Below are 26,072 nucleotides of genomic sequence, written 5' to 3'. Positions count from 1 at the left end.
TCTGAGAGCGATTTATCTGAAGGATTTGCTGTAGTGGCTCCTCGCTCTGGGTTTTCTGAAGATTATTGCCATCACCCCTTAAACAGGATTGACGGCCAAGAACACATTCTTTCTCTTAATAAAATTAGCTTATCGTAAGGGTCTTAAAGAGATAGTTCACCCAAAAATGAAAATTCTGTCATCATTTACTAACCCTCCTGTGGTTCCAAACCCCGTAAGACTTTCGTTCATCTTCGGAACACAAATGAAGATCTTTTTTGATGAAATCTGAGAGATTTCTGTCCCTCCGTCGACAGCTACGCATTGACTACTATTTTGACGCTTCAAAAAGTCCACAAAGAGATCGTAACACTAATCCATATGAATATAGCGGTTCAGTCCTAGGCTTTTATTCACTTTGATCAAAAAGTTCTTCATTTGTGTTCTGAAGATAAACAATGAGGGTGATTAAATGACAGAAATTTCATTTTTGGGTGAACTAACCCTTTAAATGAGCAATTTAATCATTATAAAAAGGATAGTTCTGCTCTGGAATCTGACTGGATTGAGCTGCTGTAAAATAAACAATATAAGTATCCACACCCATGACAAAAGATCAGTTGAATTCTGCATTAACGCGCCACTGTGACAGCCGACATCATGAACTGTGCTCGATATTGTTGATTATAATTGCAGTTCCACAACACACATCCTTGCTATAATTGACCTAACGACAGGTAAATGACTGATAGCCCAAATAGCCAATCAAATCGCTGCACTGAAAAGCCTGGTTGCTATCAGCCATTTTGTCAGGTCAAGTCAAGTCATCTTCATTTATATAGCGCTTTTAACAATGTAGATTGTTTCAAAGTAGCTTTACAGAGATAAACATACAATTTACGGTAAGAGAGATTGTTTTGGCTTTATAGCGATTTTTGAATAATGCTATTCCCAGCTAAAGTTAGTTTTGATTGATTCTCTTCCAGCAAAATTATCATTTGTTATCAAATTAGGGGTCACTAAGACAACGGCGTTCTCTCTAAACAGACTTTAAACGCAAACCTGTGACCGGATGGCGTTCACATGCGCATTAAGAATTGATTCTATATAGTTATATTCGTTTGAATATATATGTGCGCAGGTTTGTAATTTCCCTACAAACCATGCTTAAACAAACTACTTGTCTTGCCTATACATTAGATAAAGAATTTTGTTTTATTTTATCACTTCGGGGTACGGCGAACCGGATTTTCAACAACGCTTTATCTGTAGAGTGGGAAAATTTTGTCAACTGTCAGACACACACAAACCTCTTTAAACTATGGTATGTTGTTGTGGAACATGAAATTCAGATACCAGGTGCCTAGTGTCCTCTATAAATATCTATCTACATTTAGAGTAAACCTCTGTAAGAGCAAATAGGCTTCATCCAAGATACTTGTGCATCTGTTGATTTCATCTTATGTGTGGATTGTATGTTTTTACTTGAAAAACAAAAGAATGCTGAATGGTTTCAACATCTCTGTGCTCTAAGTAATAAATAATGTAGCCAAAGTTAACATTATTTTAAGAAAAAAAAACACATCTACCCGTGTTTGCATCTGCAAATTTTAAACATTTTCCTGTTAATGTCAATTTTTATGACACGTCGCCTGTTCCGACTTCTTGACACTGCGTAGATTTTCTCCTGTTATTTCACAAATTTCGCATCTTCTACTGGTATTTTAGTGTTTCAACATAACAACCTGATACAATGGTTGTACTTTCAGACTTTTGTGCAATGATAAACTATGATGAACTGCATTTGAAGTCTTTTTTTCCAAAATTATAAAGGCATACGTGGTCTGTCATTTTGTCTGACGGGCACACCAGCCCTTGAAAAGTGGTAGGCGTGGTAATCAATCATGAAAGTCAATTGGCTGGCGTATGGCTAAGAAAGCTTTTTGACGGGTGTTTGGCTGGATATGTGATTGGCTGAGATGGTTGTGATGTTAGGCTCACTGGTCGCACCTTCTTGGCGGCTCCTGTGTTGCTCCAGGCGAGTCTCTCCTCACGGCTGAATCTGATGGACAGAGCGGCCAGAGCCTGTGTGAACTGCAGACTGTACAACACCTTCACCACACACGTGAAGTGCTCTGCACACAAACACAACATGCTTATCATCAACACAAGATGTAGTATCTTATGTTTAAACAACATGAAATTAAAACAGATTTTCACTTTAATAAATGTTTGTGGTCATACTGTGCATTATTCATCTAAATATAATGACTTAAGATTATAATGAAAGAAGAACATTTTATTTCACTCATATTCCATGAGATTACGACTGTTGCACATTCTAGGCAAATATTTCATCACTTAAAAGGTTAGTTCACCCAAAAATTGAATTTCTATTTTATTAAATATCTTCATTTGTGTTCCAAAGATGAACGAAAGTCTAACTGGTTTGGAACGACATGAGGTTGAGTAATTGATTTTTATTTTTTTTGTGAACTATCCCATTAAAGCCGTTTCCCTGGGAGTTGAACCCATGACCTTGCTGTTGCCTTGCTCTACTGATCAAGCAACAGGAACGCTAATGTAATTTATTTATACAAATTCTCTGTGTAAAGGTCGTTTCACACTGGACGCGATTTTGACGCACGAATAATTCGCGCGATAGTTTTATTTTTTTTAAATCAGCTGTTTGTGTAATGAGTGCTTCCACACCGAACGCGAATGTGCTGTGGCGAAAAAACGACTTATTTTTTTCGCTTCGATGTCGATTTTTTTTACTTTCGCAGCGAAAGAAAAGGCTTCAGCCAATCACATACAAGGAAATAAAGGCGAAGCTTGTTGACGCTTTGGCCGCTCTGACGTAGCAGCATTATGTGCGAGAGAAGAGAAGTGTCACAACCTGAAATGTAAACTAAAAACAAACAATACATTGAACAGCATTTTAATATGGCCTATTCCGCATCTCAACGCACGCATACCCTATCATTTATGACATGACGTTGTTTGCTTAGGGACCAAAAGAACGAGGCATGGGATAACATAGCTGGGATAGTTGGTGTCTCCGGCGAGTTGATGAAGTGCTTGATGATGATTTATAATATTTGTGACTATTCATTATTATTAATGTATCGTATCGTTGGCTATGCATCGAGATGCGTATCGCATCGGCCTCAGCTATGGAGATGCACATCCCTGGCCCAATATATCGAAAACATTTGAAATGGGTCAGACATAATTTTGGCCACTTATTAAGTTTTGTTTTGTAGAAAGGTTTTCTTTAAAGTGAATTTCATTTTGTATAAATTGTATCTTAATTTAATCAATGTTTCATCAACAAATTGCCTGGATTAATAGGAATAAGAAGCAAATATAGTAGACAATATAATTAGGACACGGAGGCGCCGGCGCGTGAACTGGAGCGCGTCTCATACCGAAAACGGACAGAAAACACTAGTTTATTAATAAACAATTCAAATGTTTAATGCATAATCCTTACTTTGGCCGGTTCTTTGTAGCAAAGTTTTAGCTACTTTACAAGATTAGCATACTTCCCTTCAGACTCTCTGTTCTTTAAGATTGGGTGCACACAAAACCTTCTTTTCTGTTTTTACAAGCTTTAAAGTGAATTTCATTTTGTATAAATTGTATCTTAATTTAATCAATGTTTCATCAACAAATTGCCTGGATTAATAGGAATAAGAAGCAAATATAGTAGACAATATAATTAGGACACGGAGGCGCCGGCGCGTGAACTGGAGCGCGTCTCATACCGAAAACGGACAGAAAACACTAGTTTATTAATAAACAATTCAAATGTTTAATGCATAATCCTTACTTTGGCCGGTTCTTTGTAGCAAAGTTTTAGCTACTTTACAAGATTAGCATACTTCCCTTCAGACTCTCTGTTCTTTAAGATTGGGTGCACACAAAACCTTCTTTTCTGTTTTTTAAAGAAAACGAAAAGCTCGTCTTCCCTGGATGATGATGATGATGGTGAAGTGTCCGTGTTTTCTCAGCTGTCGGCGCGAAAGTTTTGGAATGTTGAAGCTCTGAACGTCGCAAATTCGCATCGCGGCTGATGTGAATGGTTTTGACGCGAACTATTCGCTTTTCCGTTTCGCTTTTTCGCTACGCGTCCGGTGTGAAAGGGCCTTAACTTTAAGAACCTAATGTTTTTAACCCACACCACAATGTTAGGTTAACAAATCTAATTTACCTGAAAAAGTGGTATTACCACTTGTGTTATCTTAGCCACTGTTAATGAAACTGCTTCATAAAAAAGATAGCATATTTAACATGGCGAGTCAATATGAAGTATTTTGACATATGTGCTATATGACATAGTGACATATAGCAAAAATGAAATTTCTGTCATTAATCACCCTCATGTCGTTCAAACCTGTAAGACTTTCGTTCATCTTCTGAACACATATTAAGAACTTTTTGATGAAATCTGAGAGCTTTCTGTCCCTCCATTGACAGCTACGCAACTACCACTTTGACGTTTCAAACAGTTCACAAAGAGATCGTAACACTAATCCATATGATTTGAGCGGTTCAGTCCAAATTTTCTGAAGAGACTCGATCGCTTTATGATGAACAGATTTAATTTAGGCTTTTATTCACTTATAAACATACATCAACTCACACATCAGTTGTGGTAAACGGAAGCTCAAGCATGCTCACTTGAGGTGCGAGAACCAATGAGGTTCATTCTCGTAAAGTTAGGGGTTATATATATATATATATATATATATATCAATAAAGTATATTTAAAAATGTTATTTGTTACTGTGATCAAAGCTAAATTTTCAGCATCATTACTCCAGTCTTCAGAGTCACATGATCCTTCAGAAATCACTCTAATATGCTGATTTGACGCTCAAGAAACATTTATTATCAATGTTTAAAACGGTTGTGCTTTGAACGGTAGTGTACATTGAAAATGCATCGTTCAATATATTTCCAGTGGACAAGAACGAATATATGAAAATTAAATGTGACCTGAGACCTTGAGACAATAGGACAATTTAAACTGGTCTGGACTTCTGTTCCTCACAAATGATGTTCATACACTAACTAAAGTAGACAGCATATTTGTAAAGTCTATGGATAAAAGTAGGGCAATAACTACAATATCATTCTATCAACTCTGACATTTACTTTGGTCCCCCCAAACTGTAAAAATGTCAAAGTTGCATCCTTCAATAAAAGCATCTGTTCCAATAACAAGATGCACGGAGAGACACCCACTCAAACAGCTCTATAGACAGCAGAGCTTTCAAGAGAATCATGGGGATTTTGTTAAGACACAAAAATCAATCATGTGACTGTGTACAGAAAAAGGAGAGGGTTTTTTGGCGAGGGTAATTAGTCCTTGTGTTCATGTAGCAGGTGTTAAGACCGGTTGTGAGATGAAAAGCCACACACACACTCGCACACACACACAGACAATGACACTCCATTAACATCCTCACCAGAGACAGACACCACACACACACACGTTTCTTTGTGACGGCACTAAACTATTCTCTAACACATGCACAGCCCGTTTCTGTTCTAATACGAGCTTTATTGTCTTGTGTCTTTAGACTGATGGACCCGAATCGATCCTCTGCTCACAATGACAAAACACATGGTGCTTATTTGAGTCAATCAATAATTAGTGATTAACCAAGACAGCCCTGGCCCATCTAAAGACTAAACTCACATGTAGGGTGAAGGTGTGTGAGGGGAAAGAGGAAGATGTTCTTCTTAAAGGATTAGTTCACTTTCAAAAAAAACGTTTGCTGATAATTTACTCACCCCCATGTCATCCAAGATGTCCATGTCTTTCTTTCTTCAGTCGAAAAGAAATTAAGGTTTTTGATGAAAACATTCCAGGATTTTTCTCCATATAATGGATTTCAATGGTAGCCAAACGGTTCAAGGTTCAAAAGACAGTTTCAGTGCAAACTGCAAACTGTTCAAATGGCTTTAAACGATTCCAGACGATGAATAAGGGTCTTATCAAGCGAAACGATCGCTCATTTAAAAAAGAAATAACAAAGTTTAAGTTTTATAAGCTCAAATGCCCGCCTTGCTCTGTTCTGTGTGACTCTCCTGTTCGAACTCGTTCATCAAAATGAACGAATCTTTTTCCGAGTCAATTCGTTCATTTCGTTTGTTAAATGAACCAAATGACTCGAAAAAAGATTTGTTCATTTTGATGAACGAGTTCGAACAGGAGAGTCACGAACGTGCATCACAGAACAGAGCAAGGCGAGCATTTGACATTATTAAACTTAAACTTTGTTATTTATTTTTTAAATGAGCGATCGTTTCGCTTGATAAGACCCTTATTCATTGTCTGGAATCGTTTAAAGCCATTTGAACAGTTTGCAGTTTGCACTGAAACTGTCTTTTGGACCTTGAACTGTTTGGTGCCCAGCAAAGTGCATTATATGGAGAAAAATCCTGGAATGTTTTCTTCAAAAACCTTAATTTCTTTTCGACTGAAGAAAGAAAGACATGGACATCTTGGATGACATGGGGGTGAGTAAATTATCAGCAAAAGTTTTTTTTTTTAAGTGAACTAATCCTTTAAGTGCAGTACATCTACAGTAGCAGAGAGCATCATGGTAAATCACTCTCATGTGTTCTCTGCTGGTTGGCCTTGTGCATCACAACCGTCAGGGTGTAAGACTGTTTTTCTTATTGAACATTTTCCTTTTTAAATCACATTTTTATCATTAACTGTTAAATCTGTCATGGTTATTTGATAAATTAGTAACTAAGAAGGTCTTTCGCCATCATTTACTGTGTGGTATAAACATGAACAGTATTCGTGGTTTCATGTTACTTTGTGTGTGTGTGTTACCTTTGCGTAAAGGCTGAGGCATGGTGAGGATGAAGATGATGAGGAGGGACGGGACATCTCTGAAGAGCATGGGCACCTCAGGACGTTCATCGTTACAGAACCTGCACACAAAACACAGAATCATACAACAGTACAACACTAAACGCAACACAAAACACATGATATAAACATCAAATATACACAGCATTTCTATCTTGGGTGCATGAAACCATGTGATCTACAGACGACACTATCTTGCACACACAACAGCACAACTTCAATTATTATGTAAAAACAGGACCATCACTGTGGGCTTCAAATCCTTTCAATACAATTTTACTGTAAATGTACAGTAGGTGGGCAGGTTACATATAAAGACCAATTAAATATAAAAGAAAACAGAACAGCAAATATTTATTTATTCACTTATATTTAAAACCATTTGAGTGAGTGGGACCGAGTGCTGTCCATTAGAGCAGAAATCTGAACCGAGCTTTTGTGCCGACCCTAAATGGTGTTTGAGTGAATTATTTGAGTGTTTGCAGTAGTGTCCAAACACACACGCACGCACGATGACATTCGATGACTTTACTGTCCAAACACAACTCTCAGATCATCCTTTTTTCCGTTTGACGCGTGATTCAGGCAGGCAGAAAAAGGGACAGCAGTGGTTTTATTCTAATTGCTGTATTAATAGCTAAGCGAATGTGCCCGAGGGTTCTAGTGACAGAGTTTTCCTTCAAAAGCCCCAAACAAGGCATTTATAAATACATCTGCCTCCCCTCGGAGCCGGAGTCCAGCCCCGGCTAACAGTCCTGAGAGACGCGTGGGTGAAAACACCGTGTTACCGCCCGAACGCAGGAGAAATGAGGCCACTTAGCCAGCCCGAGAGTGTTAAGTGCCTTTTAAACAGGAGACGTGATGAGCAGTAACCTCCACATAAACCCTCGAAATAAACCACAGCACTCAAGACATGTAGTGCTGCACAACGGCATTTGCGAGACGCAGCCGTTATTGGTATCTATGGAAACCCCATTTGCTCTAATGTTTCTCTCTCTCTCGCTTTCAAAAACATGCAGCAGCAACACCATAAAAGCCAGTGAGTAACAATAATACTTCTTTTAGCAAATTTTATCATGTTTTTTTTTTTATTTTAAGTACAATACCATATATAGGAGGAAAACTCTTGTGTGTATGTGTACTGTTATCAATATTCAGGCAAGTTTGAGTCTTTTTGACTGATTAAATGGAATAAATAGTCATTTGTTTGTGAATCAGACTTCACTGGTCTCACTGGGTTTTTTTGTGTGCAAAACTTAGTGAATAACAAATATAAAACTAGTGATTATGAAATTAATTAGAACTTTTAAAACAGTACATTATAAAACATTAAGATACCACAATTCAAACGTTTAGCTACTGCAATTATGTGTGTAATTACTGTAATTCAGTCATGAAAATCATGGACACTATTTCTTTAAATAAATAAATAATTAAATTCAGCACAGTAAATGTATTGACAATTGTACTTTATTCAAAAAGACAACGTTATTTGTCCAAAACCAGATTTGTGTACACTAGTGTAGATTTGTAGATTTTAAAATGTAAATTATTCCTGTGGTCAAAGTTGAATTTTCAGCATCATTACTCGTCTTCAGTGTCACATGATCATTCAGAAATCATTCTAATATGCCGATTTGCTGCTCAAAAACAGTTCTTACTTCTTTTATCATCAATTAAAACAATGAATAGAACGATTCATCTATATTCTTTGATGAAAAGAAAGTTCACAAAAACAGAATTAATTTGAAATAGAAATCTTTTGTAACATTATAAATTATCAATTTAAATGCATCCTTGCTGAATAACAGTCCAACATTTTGAACGGAAGACTTCAATTATTTTACTGGCAATGCATCATGGGAGTAAGCGCTCGGGCAAGTTCTTTTGTAAAAATTATATCTCAGATTGCTGGATCTCTCTGTAGGATTATGGGTAGTGCAGTTCTACAGTGTGAGCTCAGAAATGTAACATGATTTCATAAAAAGGATTGATCTCGGATCAGGATCAGTTCAGGAAGTGTGTGTGTGTGTGTGTGTGTGTACTCACTCAGGCTCTCTGCTGTGCGTGGTCTGTGTGAGTCTGGTCCAGGGGTTGTATGCTGAATCTATACTGTAGAGACGCATGTGCATGGCCAGCACATGAAACAGCTGATCTGAAAAAGACAGAACACACACACAAGTGTTAGTGTGTGTAACATGATACATAGAGTTTGCGTAAAGCCTCTGGGTGTGTGGGAGGAAGTAACAGACATCAGACCTCATGAAAACTTGTCCTTTTTCACACAGATCAATGCCTTTAACACATGCTGGACAGAACATGTGTTAAAGGCACTGAACCCACCTGACACTCTCAAAGCCTGATGAACCTGCGACTTTACCTCAGCAGACAGACACAACACACACTCTGAGGAAGACTGACAGACCCGCTGCTGGGAACAAAAAAAAAAAAAAACATTCGTCCAAATGAGGTTTCAAGGATGATGAACATGTGGCCATGTTTGCAATCTCATACAACTTGTACCATTTCTGCAGCATTTGTACTGCATATACACTACCGTTGTTTAAAGCTTGGGGTCTGTAAGCTTTAATAAACCATTTATTTGATGAAATATATTATTTATTTGAAGCAATATAATTGATATTTAAAATAACTGTTTTCTATTGTTAAATATTTGAAAATGTAATGTATTCCTGTGATCAAAGCTGAAATTTCTGAAGTCGTCTTCAGTGTCACATGATCTTTTAGAAATCATTCTGATATGATGATTTGCTGCTCAAAAAAACCCATTTATTTTTGTTTTCAATGTTGAAAACAGGTGTGCTGCTTAATATCTTTGTGGAAACCGGGATACATTTTTTTAATATGTTATCATTCTATTCCCAACATGCCTAAGATGACTGAAGCTTATGTCCGCATACACTCATCAACCACTCTGAAAATGGAAGTTCATTACCCTACAGGTGAACAGTTTGTGACTGCAACGTCGTGTGATTTAGACAGCAACATAATAAGGGACCTTTACACTATTTCAGCCTTTAATTACTCATTTTTCTCCTGTGAATGCAACAAAAGAAGTGTCATCTCTCTCAGAATCATTAAAATAAACCAGTAACATTCAAGAAGCTGGCTTCTCTACAGACTCACGAGAGAGCAATAGCACCACCTACAGGCGACCACTTAGTTATGAATATGAATAACTTATCAGCTCACCATCTTGATAACACCTTTGGGAATCTCAAAAATAGTTTTTTTTAGTTCAAACATGCTAAAACACATTTTCAGGCTAGTTCATTCAACAGTAAAAGTATCATAAATGGCACTTAAACAAAGACATGGTTATAGCCGCTCTATTGCACGGTCCTTACATACACGTTTAGGGTCCCTCTCCTTCCCCAATGTCTCAGACAACTAGCAATACGTTTAGGTGTTAAAAATCTGTTTGCATTTTGTTCTATTTTAAAAATGTTTGTGAATGCCCTCTAAACCTCAGACATGATGCCACAAGGAAATATGAGAGATCTTCAGATATTTATTCCATTCCTCCATCCTCGTTTCTACCCATTTCCCAATCACTTCATCATGAAGCCTGACAGCTGAAACTGAGATCTCTGCATCGCTCTTCACATCTGTCTCGCCACCGCCTATCCTCACACACACTCTCCGACTCCATATTGATCTTGTGTCTCCACACACACCTGTGATTATAGTGTGCACACTCGGCCCTCTTCACACGCCATCAGTCACACACAGACACGAAACACGAGCGAGAGAGAGACTTAGATGTTCAACTGGCAAAAGTGAAAGACCTCCAATCTACACTAACATGCAGAGAAACATTTTACATCAAATGACACTCAAATTCTCCAAAATATAACCCAGAATCCCTCTGTTCTGTTCCACTGCAAGTACTAACAAGCCACTTTCATCTGAACAAATCAATAACCTTAACTTTTAAACTTCGGCATGTAAATTGTTCTGTACATTTTTGGACAAGTGTGATATTTCTTTCTATACCATGGTGTGTCTGAATACTTGATTCTGATTGGCTGGCAAGTGTGCGTTCAAACCGCTTATCACAAGGCTCTGTGGAATACTTGATTCTGATTGGTCAATCGCGCAATTCAGAGGTATGTTATTCCCTGAAAAAATATACACACACAGGCTCATCTGGGTTACTAGCGCTATACACTTGCTAGGAGCGTTTTTTTCCTCATGGATCTTTTGCGTTGGGTGAGCTAATAAAATATTAAAACAAAACCAATATTTTGTGTACAGTTATTTAATAATGTTATTGTGTAATAAGTGTAATGACTGTACTGTATCCGGCTGGATGTACATTATCCCTTACGTAATGCACAGGTAGTTCCAGTCAGTTAAATCACTGTTCTATATTAATGTGCTGCTTCACTGAAACACACAAACAGTTTTTTTTTTTTCAGGATTCTTTGATGAATATAAAGTTCAAAAGAACAGCATATATTAGAAATAGAACCTTATGTAACATTAGAAACGTCTTTAGTGTCACTTTTGACCAATTTAAATGCATCCTTGCGGAGTAAAATTAATTTATTTAAAAAAACAATTCTGACTCAAAATGTTTGAACGGTAGTGTATAATGTTATGAAAGCTTTCTAATTCAGAAAAAAATTGTTTTATAACTTTCTATTCTCATCAAATATTCCAGAAAAAAAAAATGTACACAACTGTTTTCAACATTGATAATAATAATGAATGTTTTTTGAGCATCAAATCAGCATATTAGAGTGATTTCTGAAGGATCATGTGACACTGAAGACTGGAGTAATGATGCTGAAAATCCAGCTTTGATCACAGGAATAAATTACACTTTATAATATATTCAAATAGAAAACAGTTATTTAACATTTTAATAGTATTTCACAATATTACTTATTTTTGTGTATTTTAAATCAAATAAATGCAGGCTTGGTGAACATTTTTTAGATCTTTTTTTTTAGATCTTACCGTTCCCAAACTTTGGAACGGCAGTGTGTGTGTGTGTGTAGTAATAATTATAATAATAATGATAATAATAATAATAATAATAATAATATAGTCCTATAAATATAATTACTGTAGTAATTAATTGTTATATTGGAATTACTCCATAGTGATAGATCTCCCCTTTTTACATTCAAGCCTCTGAGGAACTCTAATACACTAAGAAAATACAAGTATCGGATTGGGACTCGGTATCGGTAGACACTCAATATTCAATTAATCGGATTGATTGAAAACCTGATCGGGACATCCCTACTAACAACCACTCTAACACTCTAGCAATATGGCGGTGAGATCTGGACAGACACTCACATTCTCTTTCTTTGTCCATACTTTCTATTTTCTTAGTCTCTGTACATTAGCTTAGCAAGAGAACGAGTAAATCTGGCCCTCTCTATGGATGTGTGTTTAATGTAGCACAGAAAATGGCTGCTTTGCTGGAGTGTGAAATCTCTTCAGCTGCGCTTGAGTGTCAGAATTTTTTCATAACAGCTCAAAGTCTGCACACACACTCATTTATACAGAGCCAGTGTGTGGATGTGTGTCGATTGCAGTCTTGACATTCTCCTTGCATCCAGTCCATTGGCATACAAATACAAATATATCATCCACAGTCCATCATCCCAGAACAATGCCCTTCCTGAACAATTAGAACAGTCCGTTCCCATTTGAATCATGGACAGTAGAGTACACTTGGGAAACTTCATTTGCAGTGGCGTTGTGTAGTGGGTTAAGGGTTCAAGGCTGGTAACTGCAAGGTTGAATCCCCTTAAGGCCCTTATCAATGAACTCTTTGTATCCTTGAACACTAAATTGAAGACAGTGAACTTCAGATTACTCCAGATAATTAAAGTGTAATAAGTTCAGGACCAGTGGCTGACACATTCAAGGTCAACGTCATATCTAAAGACTAAAGAGCAGTGTGCCTGACATACGCAGAGTAGCAAATGAAACAAACACAAAACTGCTGTAATTAAATTAATACATTTACTCAATTAACAAAATAATTTAAAAGTGAACATGTTTAATTTCAATTATCAATGCTGACGTGGATTTGGGAACGGACAACATCTGCCTGGCACAAAATACTTGTCATTAAGAAATATGACATTAAGAGTGTGTTCACAATTCGCATGTTTGGTTCGATTAAAACAAACTCTTGTGCGATTGCTCTGTTGGTACCAAACAAGCGGACCAAGGCCGACCAAACCAAAGGCAGGATGCAATGTCACAAGATGCAATCCTAAAAAGTATGGATGCACCGATATGAAGATTTTGGCCAATACCGATAACCGATAATTCTGTATATTTGAAAGTCGATAACCGATATATTGGCCGATTAATCTAAATCCAAATTTTTATATAATTTTTGAGAGCCTGTTAACAAAAACAAAAGTCTCACCATGTCTCGAGCACACAATTACAGACTACATCAAATTATAATGAGAACATTATATGACAGACTTGCGCTGAACATGTCACACTTTAATGTATTTTCCTTTTTTGAAGTGATTCCAATCATATTTCAAGCAATTCAAAAACATCATGGTGAACAGTGCGCATCTGAAGTGTCTCAGCTGAAGTAAATAATACTATATATCGGCCAAATTTTGGTGACCTGATTACCTGATTCTTCTCGTCATAGTTGCAATGTTGTCCATTACAGTTCGGTACAGGCATTAGAACCGCTATCTCCTTGCAGCAGATGTGTCAGTGTGTGCAACGGAGGAATTCCTGACGCTGTTTTGACATTTTATGACCTCTTTATGAGTTCTCAACTGATAAAAAAATACCACTATATGTATACGCATATGACGAGTGTATTGAGCGCACAGCACTGTTTTGGATGTTTAGCAAGTTCCATTGCAAAATATAAATCATAAAGGCTTGAGAGTCCAATCAGGACGTGAAACGCAAAAAAGCAAAACAAAATATATCCAACAAACATTAAACTCCGAAAACAAAAAGAGAGAAACTCACTGAGACAGGAGCGTTTGGCGGCAGCACTGGCCCCTCCACTGCACAGATCCCCCCCACGATGAACCAACTCTAACTCCAGATTAGTCCTGAGAGAGAGAGAGAGAGAGAGAGAGAGAGAGAGAGAGAGAGAGAGAGAGAGAGAGAGAGAGAGAGAGAGTTAGTCAACATGTGGACTAGAGCAGCTCTGAGGGAAACTGGATTTTTGACTTATCCTTTTACAATTCCTTATAAAACCTTGAAATACATTTTAATGCAAGCTAAAGAATGAACAACACAAGTAAAAGAATGGAACATAGAAAAGACAGCAAGAAAGAATGAGAGAGTAGACAATAGAACAAATGAAATAAGGGAAAAAAACAAATGAACCAAAGCACAAGCAAACAAAAGAATGAACAAACAGTGAAATATACAACAAAGGGAAGAACAAGCTAACTAAACAATACAAACAAACAAAATAAACTAAGAAAGAATGGAACACGGGGAAAAAAGTACAATCATACAAAACCAATAATATATACAAGGAGGTACAAATCAGTCAATTCCATGTTTTCCCCTTTTTCGACAGTGCTGAATACAATAAACATTATACTCCTCCTCCAGGAAACTGATCATATTGAAGAACAAAACAACTAAAATGATGCCATTTACACAATAATTTTTTTATTACAAATTTTACCAAGAATATAAACACGGTCATGACATCAGAACATCTGTAATGCAAGACACGCACACTTTATGCTGTACTGAACTTCCTTTTAATGCCAAACATAATGAGAACACTGAAGCTTAGATTAAAAAACACTGACCCATAAAACAAAAGTGGAAAAACTGGGCAATTTATGTCTTAAATAGATGCTCTTTGTCACCTGGCCACGGAGTACATGAACAGGAAGTCGTTGTCAGGTGACCCTGGGTTCTTCCCATAATCCATGTATTTCTTCTGTGTGGTGTTTTTAATGTCCTTTATAACGGATTCCATCTCTTTACTCAGGTTGGACTCCGCCTGTGAGGAAGGAAAAAACACCACATTTGTGAAGGCGCGAGTTTAATGAGCAGACTTGCAAGTCTATGACACTGGCTTGAGATTGTGTGTTATGAGATGTTAAACCCCAACAATATTTGGCGGGGCATGAAAGATCACATGGAGGTGAAGGGCACACCAGTCCTTACTCTGAATCAGGATGGAGGGATGAGATGAACAGAACAGAAAAGAGGGGAGGGGAGAGCGCTCTTATAAATACCAGTATGGGATCTCTCTGCTTTACGCTGGCGCTTACTGGGAAAATGCCCAGCTGCTCCTGAAGGTCCTCCACTTCCTTCACCAGTGTGGACAGGCTCTTGTTACTGGGAGTGTGCCAGGCGCCCGTCTCCATCCCACGGCCAGGACGACAGGGCAAAACACTGTTGGCGAACTGACGACACAGTGGACAGGTGAACTCCCCCTTATCCACAGAAAACCCCTGAAGAACCTGATCATTCTGAGGAATAAACAAATACGGTTAGGTTTAAAGCAGACTACTTTATAAAAAAAACACTTATAGTAACCCATATATCCTCTTATAGAGACAGACTTTTGACTATTAGTGTAAAAGTCTGGTCCACATTGTAGTTTAAGATGTGTTCACACTTGTAGTTCGGTTCACTTAGTTCGGACCAAAAAAAACCCCAAAACATTTAGTCCTGGTGCACTTAGCGACGCGTTCACATTGACATTTTGATACCGAACCCAAAGGCATTGGGATTTGTTCATAACCCGAATGGTCGGATTTCATTATGGTTCTGATGCCTGTACCGAACTGTGATGGGTAACATCACGACTATGATGAGAAAAAACAGGTATGCTTGAGCATTCTGTCCTTTAGGGTCGCATCTTATGACATCATGTCCCGTTTTTGGTTTGTTTACATGTCTTTGGTCCGTTTTGCATTCATTTAGAAGCGGCTCGAGACCCATCTTTTCAGCATCTCGGTCCTCTTGTTTGATGCGCACCAGGATTCGGATGGCAGGGTTCACACTTAGGGTAAGAGTCAAGTATTTACACCTGTCTTGTTTGGTTCGCTTGAATCGAACTCAAGTTCGTTTCCCCCCTTGGTGCGGATCTTTTCGGCAGGTGTGAATACATCAATCGCACTCGGGTGCGGACCAAACAGCCGTACCGAGACCCAGGTGAAGAGGTGGTCTCGGTCCAGTTCCAAACGAACTCTAGTACGGTTAGAATTTGTCCAATTTTTATAAAGCACAATTAAAACAACGTAATGTTGACCAATGTCCTGTATTCACACAATAACATTTCACAAATAAAATGTACTTTCAGACAAACAATCACTAACAACATCTGTTAAGAGCCTCTTGCCAATTAACCTAATTAACCAAACGCTAATTCAAGTAAATGTAATTTTAGGGTTTGTTTAAAATAACCTAAAGGAGGAGCCAGTCTAAGATGTAAAGGTAGATTATTTCAGCGCTTTGGAGCTGCTTCTGCAAATGCCCGATCACCACTCAATTTCAATCTGGTCCTTGGAATGTCTAGGATCATCTGATTTGCTGATCTGAGAGACTTAGTACATCTCCTTCATATACATAAACCATCTAAGTATGGTGGGGCCAAGTTATGCAATGCTTTATATACAAAAATCAATATCTGCTTTTTACGAGTACCTGTTAAAAGTCTAGCAGACGCATTTTGAACCAATTGAAGGTTTAACAGTGCTTGGCTAACACCTACATATAGTGTGCTACAATAATCTAGTCTTACAGAAATAAAAGCATGAATAATCCTTTCAAAATCAAGGTTCTTCACTACAGATTTACAGAAAGGGGCTAACTCACTAGCCTGACTTCGTCATACTCATATTCTAGTCAGAATGTGAGTCTGATACTGCTCTATAGGGCTTTGATTATGAGGCGTGTCTTAACTGAACCAGAAAAAAAAAAGCCTCTGTACTCAAAATTGGATAGACCTACAACCAATCAGAGCAACGCAGTAAGTTTTTTTTTTTATGAGCTATGCAAAGTTGTCAACAGAACTCTACACGCACGCTGGAAGAAGTAGTAAAATAATGATTGTTGCTTCTTTTACTTGGTCCTCCATGAGTGCGACCAAAGGAGAAACCACAACGACGACAGGGTTTTCATTGCGTCCCATCTTAGCGACCATCGGAGCCAGCTGATAAATTCAACTTTTGCCGAAATCTTTCCGATCGACAAATGCCTCAGTTCTCTGTTCGTCTTTTAAAATGAATGCGCTGTCGATTTCTTTTACAACAGACGCGATAGCGGAATCTATACATCTCAGTTCTCCAGCGGCAGTCATCTCTGAGGGAAACCAGTTCAACCCAAGCGCTCTTTGATAACATGATGATTACGTAACTGCAGATCTTCTGTCCATCATCGTATAAAGCCCGCCCTGGCAATTTGATTGGCCCAACGATTTCTGAACCGATCATAATTAATCCTCAATGGATAGAGTCCAGACCGAACTTCCCGACCAAAAAAAATTTGTGGGCGGGGTTCGGGCTGGCATGCAGGCTACTAACTCACCCAAGTCAAAAGAGTTTTGAGTGTCAGGGGGCGCAAACCAGATAATTTCATTCAGATTCAGAAAATGTTGTGACATCCAAGATTTAACTTCTTGTAAACATCTCAATAGTGACTCAAAATAACTTTTGTCCAGTTTACGCAAAGATAAATGAAAGGGGCTTATGAAAAATAGAACCTAAGGCATATATAATGAAAACAAAATTGGGCCAAGAATGGATCCTTGTGGAACCCCACTAGACAAGACAATGGGGCCATTTTAGAATAGTTGACCAAAACGTCCTATTAAAAAGGAAGGATTTGAACCAATTGAGTGCCATGCCCCGAATTCCCACTGGAATTCCCACTAGGTGGAAGACTAGCATATTGTGATCAATGGTATCAAATTCTGCACGAAGATCTAGTAAAACTAAAACCACTGAGCTGCCAGAATCAATCGCAATCAAGATAATTTAGAACTTTCAACAAGGCCGTTTCTGTACTATGATTCGATCTAAACCCTGACTGTAAATTTTCAAAAGAAAAGTAGAAAAGTCTGCAGTTGGTTTAATGTGACTTTTTCAAGAAGTTTTGAGAAAAATGGCAGTTTAGAAATCGGCCTGTAATTAGATAAAACATTTGGATCCAAATTTGTTTTCTTCAAAAGAGGCTGTACAATAGCATGCTTAAAATCCATTGGAACTACTGCTGTTTTGAAACTTCTACTAATTAAAGTCAATATACTAGGACCAATAATATCAAAAGTATGCTTAACTAATCTAGATGGAATAACATCACGGCCACAATTTGTAGGTTTTAACTGCCCAACTACCTATAATGAAAAGAAATAGGTGAAAATTTGGTAACGCTTCCTTTTACAGTACAGTACAGTACTTGCCTGTACTTACCTAGAAAGTACTGGCTAATATGAGGTAAGTACATGGGTTTAGGGGTAGGTTCAGGGTTAGTGCCTAGTTATTACCCAGTAATTGTAATTACTATAATAAGTACATAGTAAGTACATGGATAACAGGACTGTAAAAGGAAGCGTAAAGCGCAATTGTTGTGTGTAATATGCATCAGTTTTGGGGGTTTGTGTGCATCTCACTGAGACTAAAGTGCTCATAATTCTAGAGCTAAATTCTAGCGATAATTCTCTTTCTCTACGTGCCAATGCTCATGTCTCAGATTATTAAGCAGATGGTGATGTCAGACTGCCCTTATTAGCATAAGCCACCTCTCAAAAGTTCAGTTGAGAAGAAACACAGCGGTGGATGGATCTCTAATATGACAGATCAGAGTCTGAACTAATAGCTCAAGATCTTGTCTAGAAAAAGACGTTTTATATTTGTACATCATGGAAAGTATTGTTGAACGTACCAAATTTTGTATCAACAAAATTTAACACAAGTGAAACAAAATGAATCCTTTTAGCAGACAAGACAGTAGATAAACTGATAGTCTTTAAGTATAACAGTCAATGAAGACAGTTCCTCCACTGTGGTTCACAAGGCTCCGGTGCCATGGGACATTTTCATAAATGATGAATTGAGGTTTGGAATACAGCTGACAGAGTGTGTGTGAACGGTGAATACTGAATATGTCTCTGACAGGGGAGTCAAACTCCAGTCTTGACAGACACTAGATCAGAAGCCACTTTATATTAGACAGCTGGATGAATGATTCCAGAATCATCTGTTGGGTTAAATCATTTAAGAGCTGTTCAGATGCTAGGTGGGCTGTGAGAGTGGGGTCACTGTGCACATATACTTTTCCTAACTGTGGCAAGACTTCCTCTATAACTGTTCCAAATGCATGATAAATGGCTTGATAAGTTATAGCTCTTTACAGTGATTCTCACCCGTAAGGATTCCATGTAGGACTTGTGACAGTCTATATGAAGAGTGTGGCCGCACGTCTGCACATACACACCCCCGTCCCAGCCAACAGACACAGACTGCAGACAGGAACTCTGGCAAATTGAGAACATGGAAAAAAAAGAGAGAAACTTCAGAACATCAGTCATGACCTAATGAGTGGCATGTTAACACATTCAGATTTGATGTATTATTAAACTCATTCTGAACACAAAGCTTTCTCTTTCACTTGCAGTGTTTTCCATACAACGAAAGTCAATGCGATCCAGAAACACATCGACACTGACTTTAGAGAAATTGATTTTACTATGTCACACTGTGCCTAACAAACCTTTACTGAGGTAACCACACTAATTTATTGGCCTCTTGTGGTATACTGCATTATTAAAGCATGTGAGTGCAACCATAATACAGGGTTCCTACAGGTTTCTTCAAGTTAAATTCAAGTCTTTTTAAGACCATTTATATTCAAAATTAATACCTATTTCACATCCTTACCAGCAAAGAAAAACAAAATCCTTGAACTTGAGTTCATTTATTTTTCAAATGTGGAATGGGTAAAAGATGATAATCCAAGCAGGTGTGAAAAATACAAATATTTCAGTAGGCCACAAGAAAGTTTGCCAAACAATGTTAAGTTGTTTTTTTAACATTAGCTAGCTACTTATTCCATGCTGGGAATATGGGGAACTGAGAGAACCCTGAACAATAAACATCGAAAATCATAATAATCGTGGTTGAAAAGAAACTTTTGAGGAAAAATACAATACGGAGAAGTTACATACAGCACAATTTAAGGCCCAGACATCAAAATTCAAGACTTTTTAAAGTCTTTTTAAGGTATTATTTCCAAATTAATAAATTTAAGGCTTTTTAAGACCCTGCGGGAACCCTGTAATAAGGTTGTACCTGTATGAAAGTATGTTGTGCATAAGTGGTGGTGCATTCAAAAAGCTTAAAACATTTTAGCCTCTCGAAAAAATGAAAGAAAATGGATAAATGCATGCTTATGCAGTCATATTGCACTTATATGCCTGAACAAAGATGTTTGAGATGTTTCAGATTGAGTTTTATATTGTTAGTGTGTTATAGAGAGGTTATTGTGAGTTGTGTGTTTATATATGGCACATACATCTTTAAAGTAGCGTTGCATAAGGGACAGTCTAACGTCACTGGTCGCTCCACATGTGTCCTCGGGGTAGATGTGTTCCTCATCTGTTGTGGGCAATCGCTTTGGCGTGTCACTACGACAACGGTGCCCCAACACTGAAATACACACATACACACTCTTCAGAAATGCCAATCATATGTTAATTAGCTGCCATCATCACATTTATGGCACTTACCATTTGTATACTATAATGAAATACCACGTCAAAGTAGGGCTGGGCGATATGGCTGAAAACTGTATCACGATATCAGTGTTTCATATCGGTCGATATCGATAATTATTGATTATTTTATGACCCATTTAAAATACCAGGAGAAAAAATATATTACATTTAAACATTTTTATTTTAAACTTAACCTTCCTCTGATTACAATCCCAAGACAGAAATGTCAACACAACCATGGAAAACTCAAATAATTCAAATGTAAACATAAGTCTAAATTCACAATCAGACCTGCAAACTCCTCAGAGTAAAAAAGGTGACAGTGGCGCGGCGGGAGGTGGGTGGTGGGGGTTTGTGATCGTACGTGCCCCCTGCTTGATTTTTTTTTTTAGACATCACGGTTCGGTACGATTTCGGTACAATGGAGTGAAAAGCAAAACAAAAATATATAAGACATTTTTATAAATGTCTTAAGCCTTGTATTTTTAAAATAAGTTTTATTAATAAAGGCATAGAACCAGTATTTATAGTGCACTGATAATAGTTTTATATAATTGGTTTATTTATTAAACTAATAAAAAGATATGAGATATGTTTGGTAATTGTACCTGAATGAATTTAAAATTAATTTGCTATAGATCAATATATTTGTTTTCCTTAATTTTAATTAACCCTAACTTTATTCTCATCAGAATTATAAATAATTGATTTCCGTATAAAATAATACTACCAACACATTTCATTTTCTTTTTTAATCAATGTGTAACTTAAAAATAAACAGATTAGTGCTCTGTTTTGAGGACAAAAAATAAACAGATTAGTGCTCTGTTTTGAGGACAAAAAATAAACAGATTAGTGCTCTGTTTTGAGGACAAGAAATGAAAACCAATGCGATATGATGAATGTCCAAAAGATGGAACACACAGACTGTTTTAAAAAGGGGTTGGATAAATATGTTTTGCTTTTAAAACGGTGTGTGACAGTTGTAGTAGGTTACAGTTTGACAAGAAATACAGTGTGACAAAAGCACAATGTTGTGTTTTATTGCGAGTATAGGCCTACACAAATATAAGTAAACACTTTGCAGACTGAATGATGTCCTGTATTAACAAAATGACGGAGTATGTTTTTATGTCTCCACTGTTCGATCGCGCCCGCGTGCCTCTCTCTCGCGCACGCGCGCACACACACTCCAGCATTGCAATCTTGACATCGCAGCCTGTTCATTATGCTGTGTTCACATCAAACGCGAATAGAGCGGTTTTATCCAATAATGTTTCGCAATTCTAGCCTGCATGCCATCCAGATGAAGGGCACTCATTTTCTGCTTATCAATCGCCGGTTACTGAAGAGGAACCCAGCAGCACGAGACAACGATATGGCGCAACCAAACTGACACGTTACATGATTGCCTGAGCGTGTTACTCCCTACGTTGCTAGGTTACCAGAGAGCGAGTGCCTTTGTTAATGCAACCAAACTTGCTTCGCAACCTGTGGTTTCTTCCGACGAAGAAAAAAATATCGAACGTTTTATCGAACACATTTTTTATTGATATCGATCACGTGTCTATCGCGATACGTATCGTTATCGTTTTATCGCCCAGCCCTACGTCAAAGTCAAAACTGTAACAAATGTCACACCGATGCTTGCTGACCCTAAACCCTACCGTACTGAATACTCAGCAATAAAACATAAAAACAGACCAAATCAAAAGCCTTTTAGTCCATCAAATCTCAAAGAACTGTTGATTTTCTGCAGAGAATTTCTCTACAGAGTCAGACCATCTTGAGCTTGAGTCATTTCAAGCGTACTAAAGTCACATAACAGACAAATCAAAGACCAGTGATTATTCATAAAACACAATGTTAATTTTATCACAGCACCAGATGAGAAGTCACAGAAGCAATTAAAACACTGTTGTTAAAACACTGTAGAGTAAAGAGGGTGGATTTAAACTCATGGGTGGTTTAATGCACAGTTAAAGAGCTCCAGTGATCTGGACCACAACCTGAACCTGCAGATGGAAAGCTGTAAAGCTACACACAGTCCTAGTGGTGATATAGAGACTTGCGCAAATGAATAAAAGCCAGTGATGTTCAGTACATAGGAGTACACAATATAGTTTCAGCTGCTTTGAAACTATATGTATTCTGAAAAGCACTATACAAAAAAAATATATACATGGGTGTTAATCATTCAGTATACAAAACCTAAAGTCCCCCTGTAGGCAATAATTGAATCCCTTAAAACTCATCTTTGATCACCGAAATTACATTTATTTTTCATTACTAGAATGTTATCCGTTTTAAAGTTGGCCTAAAATTGACTTTAACATCAGCAATGTAGCAGTGTCTATATCAACAATGGCTAGTTTATGTTGGAGTGTGTGATACCTGATGAAGCCTGCAGGAGTACCACCAGTCCTGTGGGTCTGTCTTCAGTGGACGGGCCGCTTTGACCACAGATCACACAGTCATACAGAACTTCAGATTCCAGAGGTTCTGTCGAGCCCACGTCCATCACTGCATCTGTTTCAGGAGACTCTATTAAACACAAAATCGAACAAAACCAAAGTCAGATAACCTATAAAAAGAATAAGAGTTGAGATCACAAAATCTCCCTTCAAATAAAAGTGGTTTCTTTCCAGAACCTAGTGAGCTGCCCACATGTATAGCATTTTAAAGGTGCTGTGTGTCATTTTTCTTTTTACTGTACTAAAGCATAAAAATACCATACTATGTTTGCAGAGATTTAGGAAACATGCTAAGTTCAAATACTTGTTTCTCTGAAAATCAATTCCACAGCCAGTTATTCAACTTTGAAATGTGCGTTTCGTGTCGGTATGTCTGTTTTTGTTTGGTCTGTGTGATGCCGCCCACTGCCAATTTACCCAATAGTATTTTGACTCCCTGGAAAAACATAGCTTATTGCAGCCATGAAAGACAGCAAAATGAATTGGGTCAGAAATAGCAGATTCTACAAGACCTAAAATGCATTGGCATTCATCTAAAAAGCCCAATAACCAGAGGCACATTAAAACGTGAATAAATATACAGTGTAAGGCTCCTCACATAAATATTTCTGCCATTCAAGGTACTTTGTTTTGGTCAAAGTCTAGGGAAGCATCACATGATTCCCTCACAGAGAAGGCAATCCCAGAGTGCACTGTGAAATATACCAGCCCCAAAAAATTGAATTCAAGATTCCTGATGAGTTAAGAGAAATGTTGATTATAAATAATTCTAACAAATAAGTATTGAAAAAACAAATCCGTAATACAGCTCAATAGGTTTCAGAGGAGAGATAAAGAACATCAATTTAGATAAAGCGTCAGGGATACTTTGCATGGGTGGCCCATTATATTCAGTTTAAGTTGTGTAGACATTGATTGTTCTCCAGACACTTTAAAACGTCTGATAAAGTTTGAAGCTCCTGGCAAAAAAAGTACCAAAAAGTATCACTGGGATTCTTTGGATACTTCAATGATAAGGTCATTCATTACCATGGCATCCCACTGATTAATGGTCCCACCAGTACTTTATTGTGAGGGTTTGGTGTTTTCATTTTACATTAAAAAAAAAGAGAGAAGCCAAGCATAAAAGTCAGAGAAAAAGGGGGTGAAATCCAATAACTGAACATGAATTATGAGCTCAGTAGATTGGCAAAACTTAATTAGTTATATAATGTGGATCTGAATTACTTTTTTGCACTCTCCTGGTTAAATTAGCAAACAGCTAATGGAGGTTCAGGCGGTCATGCATTAAAAGCAGTAACAACAGAGCTAATGTTGTGTGAACCACGCTGTATTTGTACAGCATGTGGAAGGCTGAAATGAATATTCTGGGTATGTGAAGTGATGAGGAGGCTCAAGGAATGGTTTGAAATCTGGCTTAAAATGGATTAAACTGTCTGTAACTGTAAAAGTAGTATTAAATTTACCATAATATCAGAATTACTTTTAATAAAGTGATGCATGTTTGTTTTTTCTATTTAATGAATTTACTGATTAACATCTAAAAACAAAAAAATGAATACGAAAGCTAGATTCTGGGTAAACTGAGAATTTTTCATTTGAATTTTTTTTTAGAATAGAGATCACAATTCTGAATAGACAACTAAACAAAATGACACGTAATTTACTAGAGGTTCTGACAAAATGTTAATTGAGTAGGTACTTATTGTGAATTAATTACTTCATGACTGCTAAAAAAAAAGTATGATCTATTTAGTATGAATGTGTGTAGTATAAATGTAATCCGGACGTACAACGTGCACCATGTTGTCATTATCATGTGACCTAGCAGTGTCTGTAGCGTCACTTCACTGCCATTGATAAATCCTCCTCTGGCCTCATGGGATAGTAAAGTGTCCATCGAATGCACACTTCAGAATCTCACCGGAGGTACAGTAGTAGGTCATCCGTTGACTTTTTCCCCACTCTTTTATGAGTTCTGCTGGTTTCGGACATACTTATTATGTCACATACTGTTTTTCGACTACTATATAGTAGGTAGGGATGTCACGGTACCAAAACTCCAGTAGTTGGTACCGATTAGGGGTGGTTAATCTGTCTGATTTCCCGATTCGATTACGATTATTGAAGTCCCGATTCGATTACAGTCGATTTTCGATTATTAACGATTCTCGATTAGCGATTATTGATTTTCCATTTCACAACAGTAAACGAAAATACACCACAAAGTGTTTGCAGTATTAAAAAAAGTCAGCTGCTGAATTACTTAACTCTTTCATTGAGTAACAACAACTCAAAGCACTTTCTGTGTCGTGTAGTTATAACTTCAGAATTATTTGTATGTTCTGTAGAACACAGAAATGAATACATCACATTGTGTTGTGACTCATCAAGTTGAACTAAACAATAACAAATAAATGAAAGGCTTATTTCCTTTAGGAAGTAGATCAGAACCAACATACTGTAGAAATTGGACAATTTTCTTCTAGAAAGACAAGGTGTTGTAGCAAGCAACGCTCGTTAGGCCGGAGACACACTGGCTGCGTGGCGTGAGCGTGGCGTTTGCTATAGGTGACATAGAGGGACAGTCTACATTTGGGTTAGCGGTGTGTTAATCCTTACTACAACAATTTCAACTCTTGCCTCTTGCCTTTATGACAACAATTTCAACTGTTATCACACATCTTCCAAAATCCGAAAAATAGGGAAGTGGGCTGTCTGTTTATTTCAATAACATTTACAAATTTTGTGTAGCTTTAAAGAGCCTATATTTAGCCTGATGGTGGACCGTCACTCAGAAGACACACTATGTTGTTATTGTAGCCTATTATCTTTATATCCTCCTGAGGCCCAGAACGTTTTTTTCAAAAGTTGTTTTTCTTCTTCATGTAATCACATTGTTAAGAGCATAAGAAACAAATGAAAAAAAAAAGAGATATTTTATTCATATGTTATGCTATGACCTCTGTAGTGAACACCAGGACTCGATTGT

General features: G+C 37.5%; 1 protein-coding gene across 1 annotated transcript in view; it reads right to left on the bottom strand.

Annotated features, from left to right (window-relative positions):
• ubr3 (ubiquitin protein ligase E3 component n-recognin 3) overlaps nt 1–26,072 on the bottom strand; it is a 96,867-nt gene that overhangs the window by 6,435 nt on the left and 64,360 nt on the right. Inside the window, 9 exon segments of the mRNA XM_056268989.1 lie at nt 1,990–2,114; nt 6,839–6,939; nt 8,927–9,032; nt 13,880–13,965; nt 14,746–14,882; nt 15,121–15,357; nt 19,257–19,367; nt 20,405–20,538; nt 23,001–23,150. Coding sequence (XP_056124964.1) covers nt 1,990–2,114; nt 6,839–6,939; nt 8,927–9,032; nt 13,880–13,965; nt 14,746–14,882; nt 15,121–15,357; nt 19,257–19,367; nt 20,405–20,538; nt 23,001–23,150 — 1,187 coding nt within the window.

The sequence above is a fragment of the Rhinichthys klamathensis genome, unplaced genomic scaffold (assembly GCF_029890125.1).
Source record: "Rhinichthys klamathensis goyatoka isolate OS25496 unplaced genomic scaffold, OSU_Roscu_1.1 h1tg000279l_1, whole genome shotgun sequence".
Taxonomy (NCBI): Eukaryota; Metazoa; Chordata; class Actinopteri; order Cypriniformes; family Leuciscidae; genus Rhinichthys; species Rhinichthys klamathensis.
The sequence above is the reverse complement of the archived record's forward strand: the minus strand, read 5'-3'. Positions and strand labels throughout refer to the sequence as shown.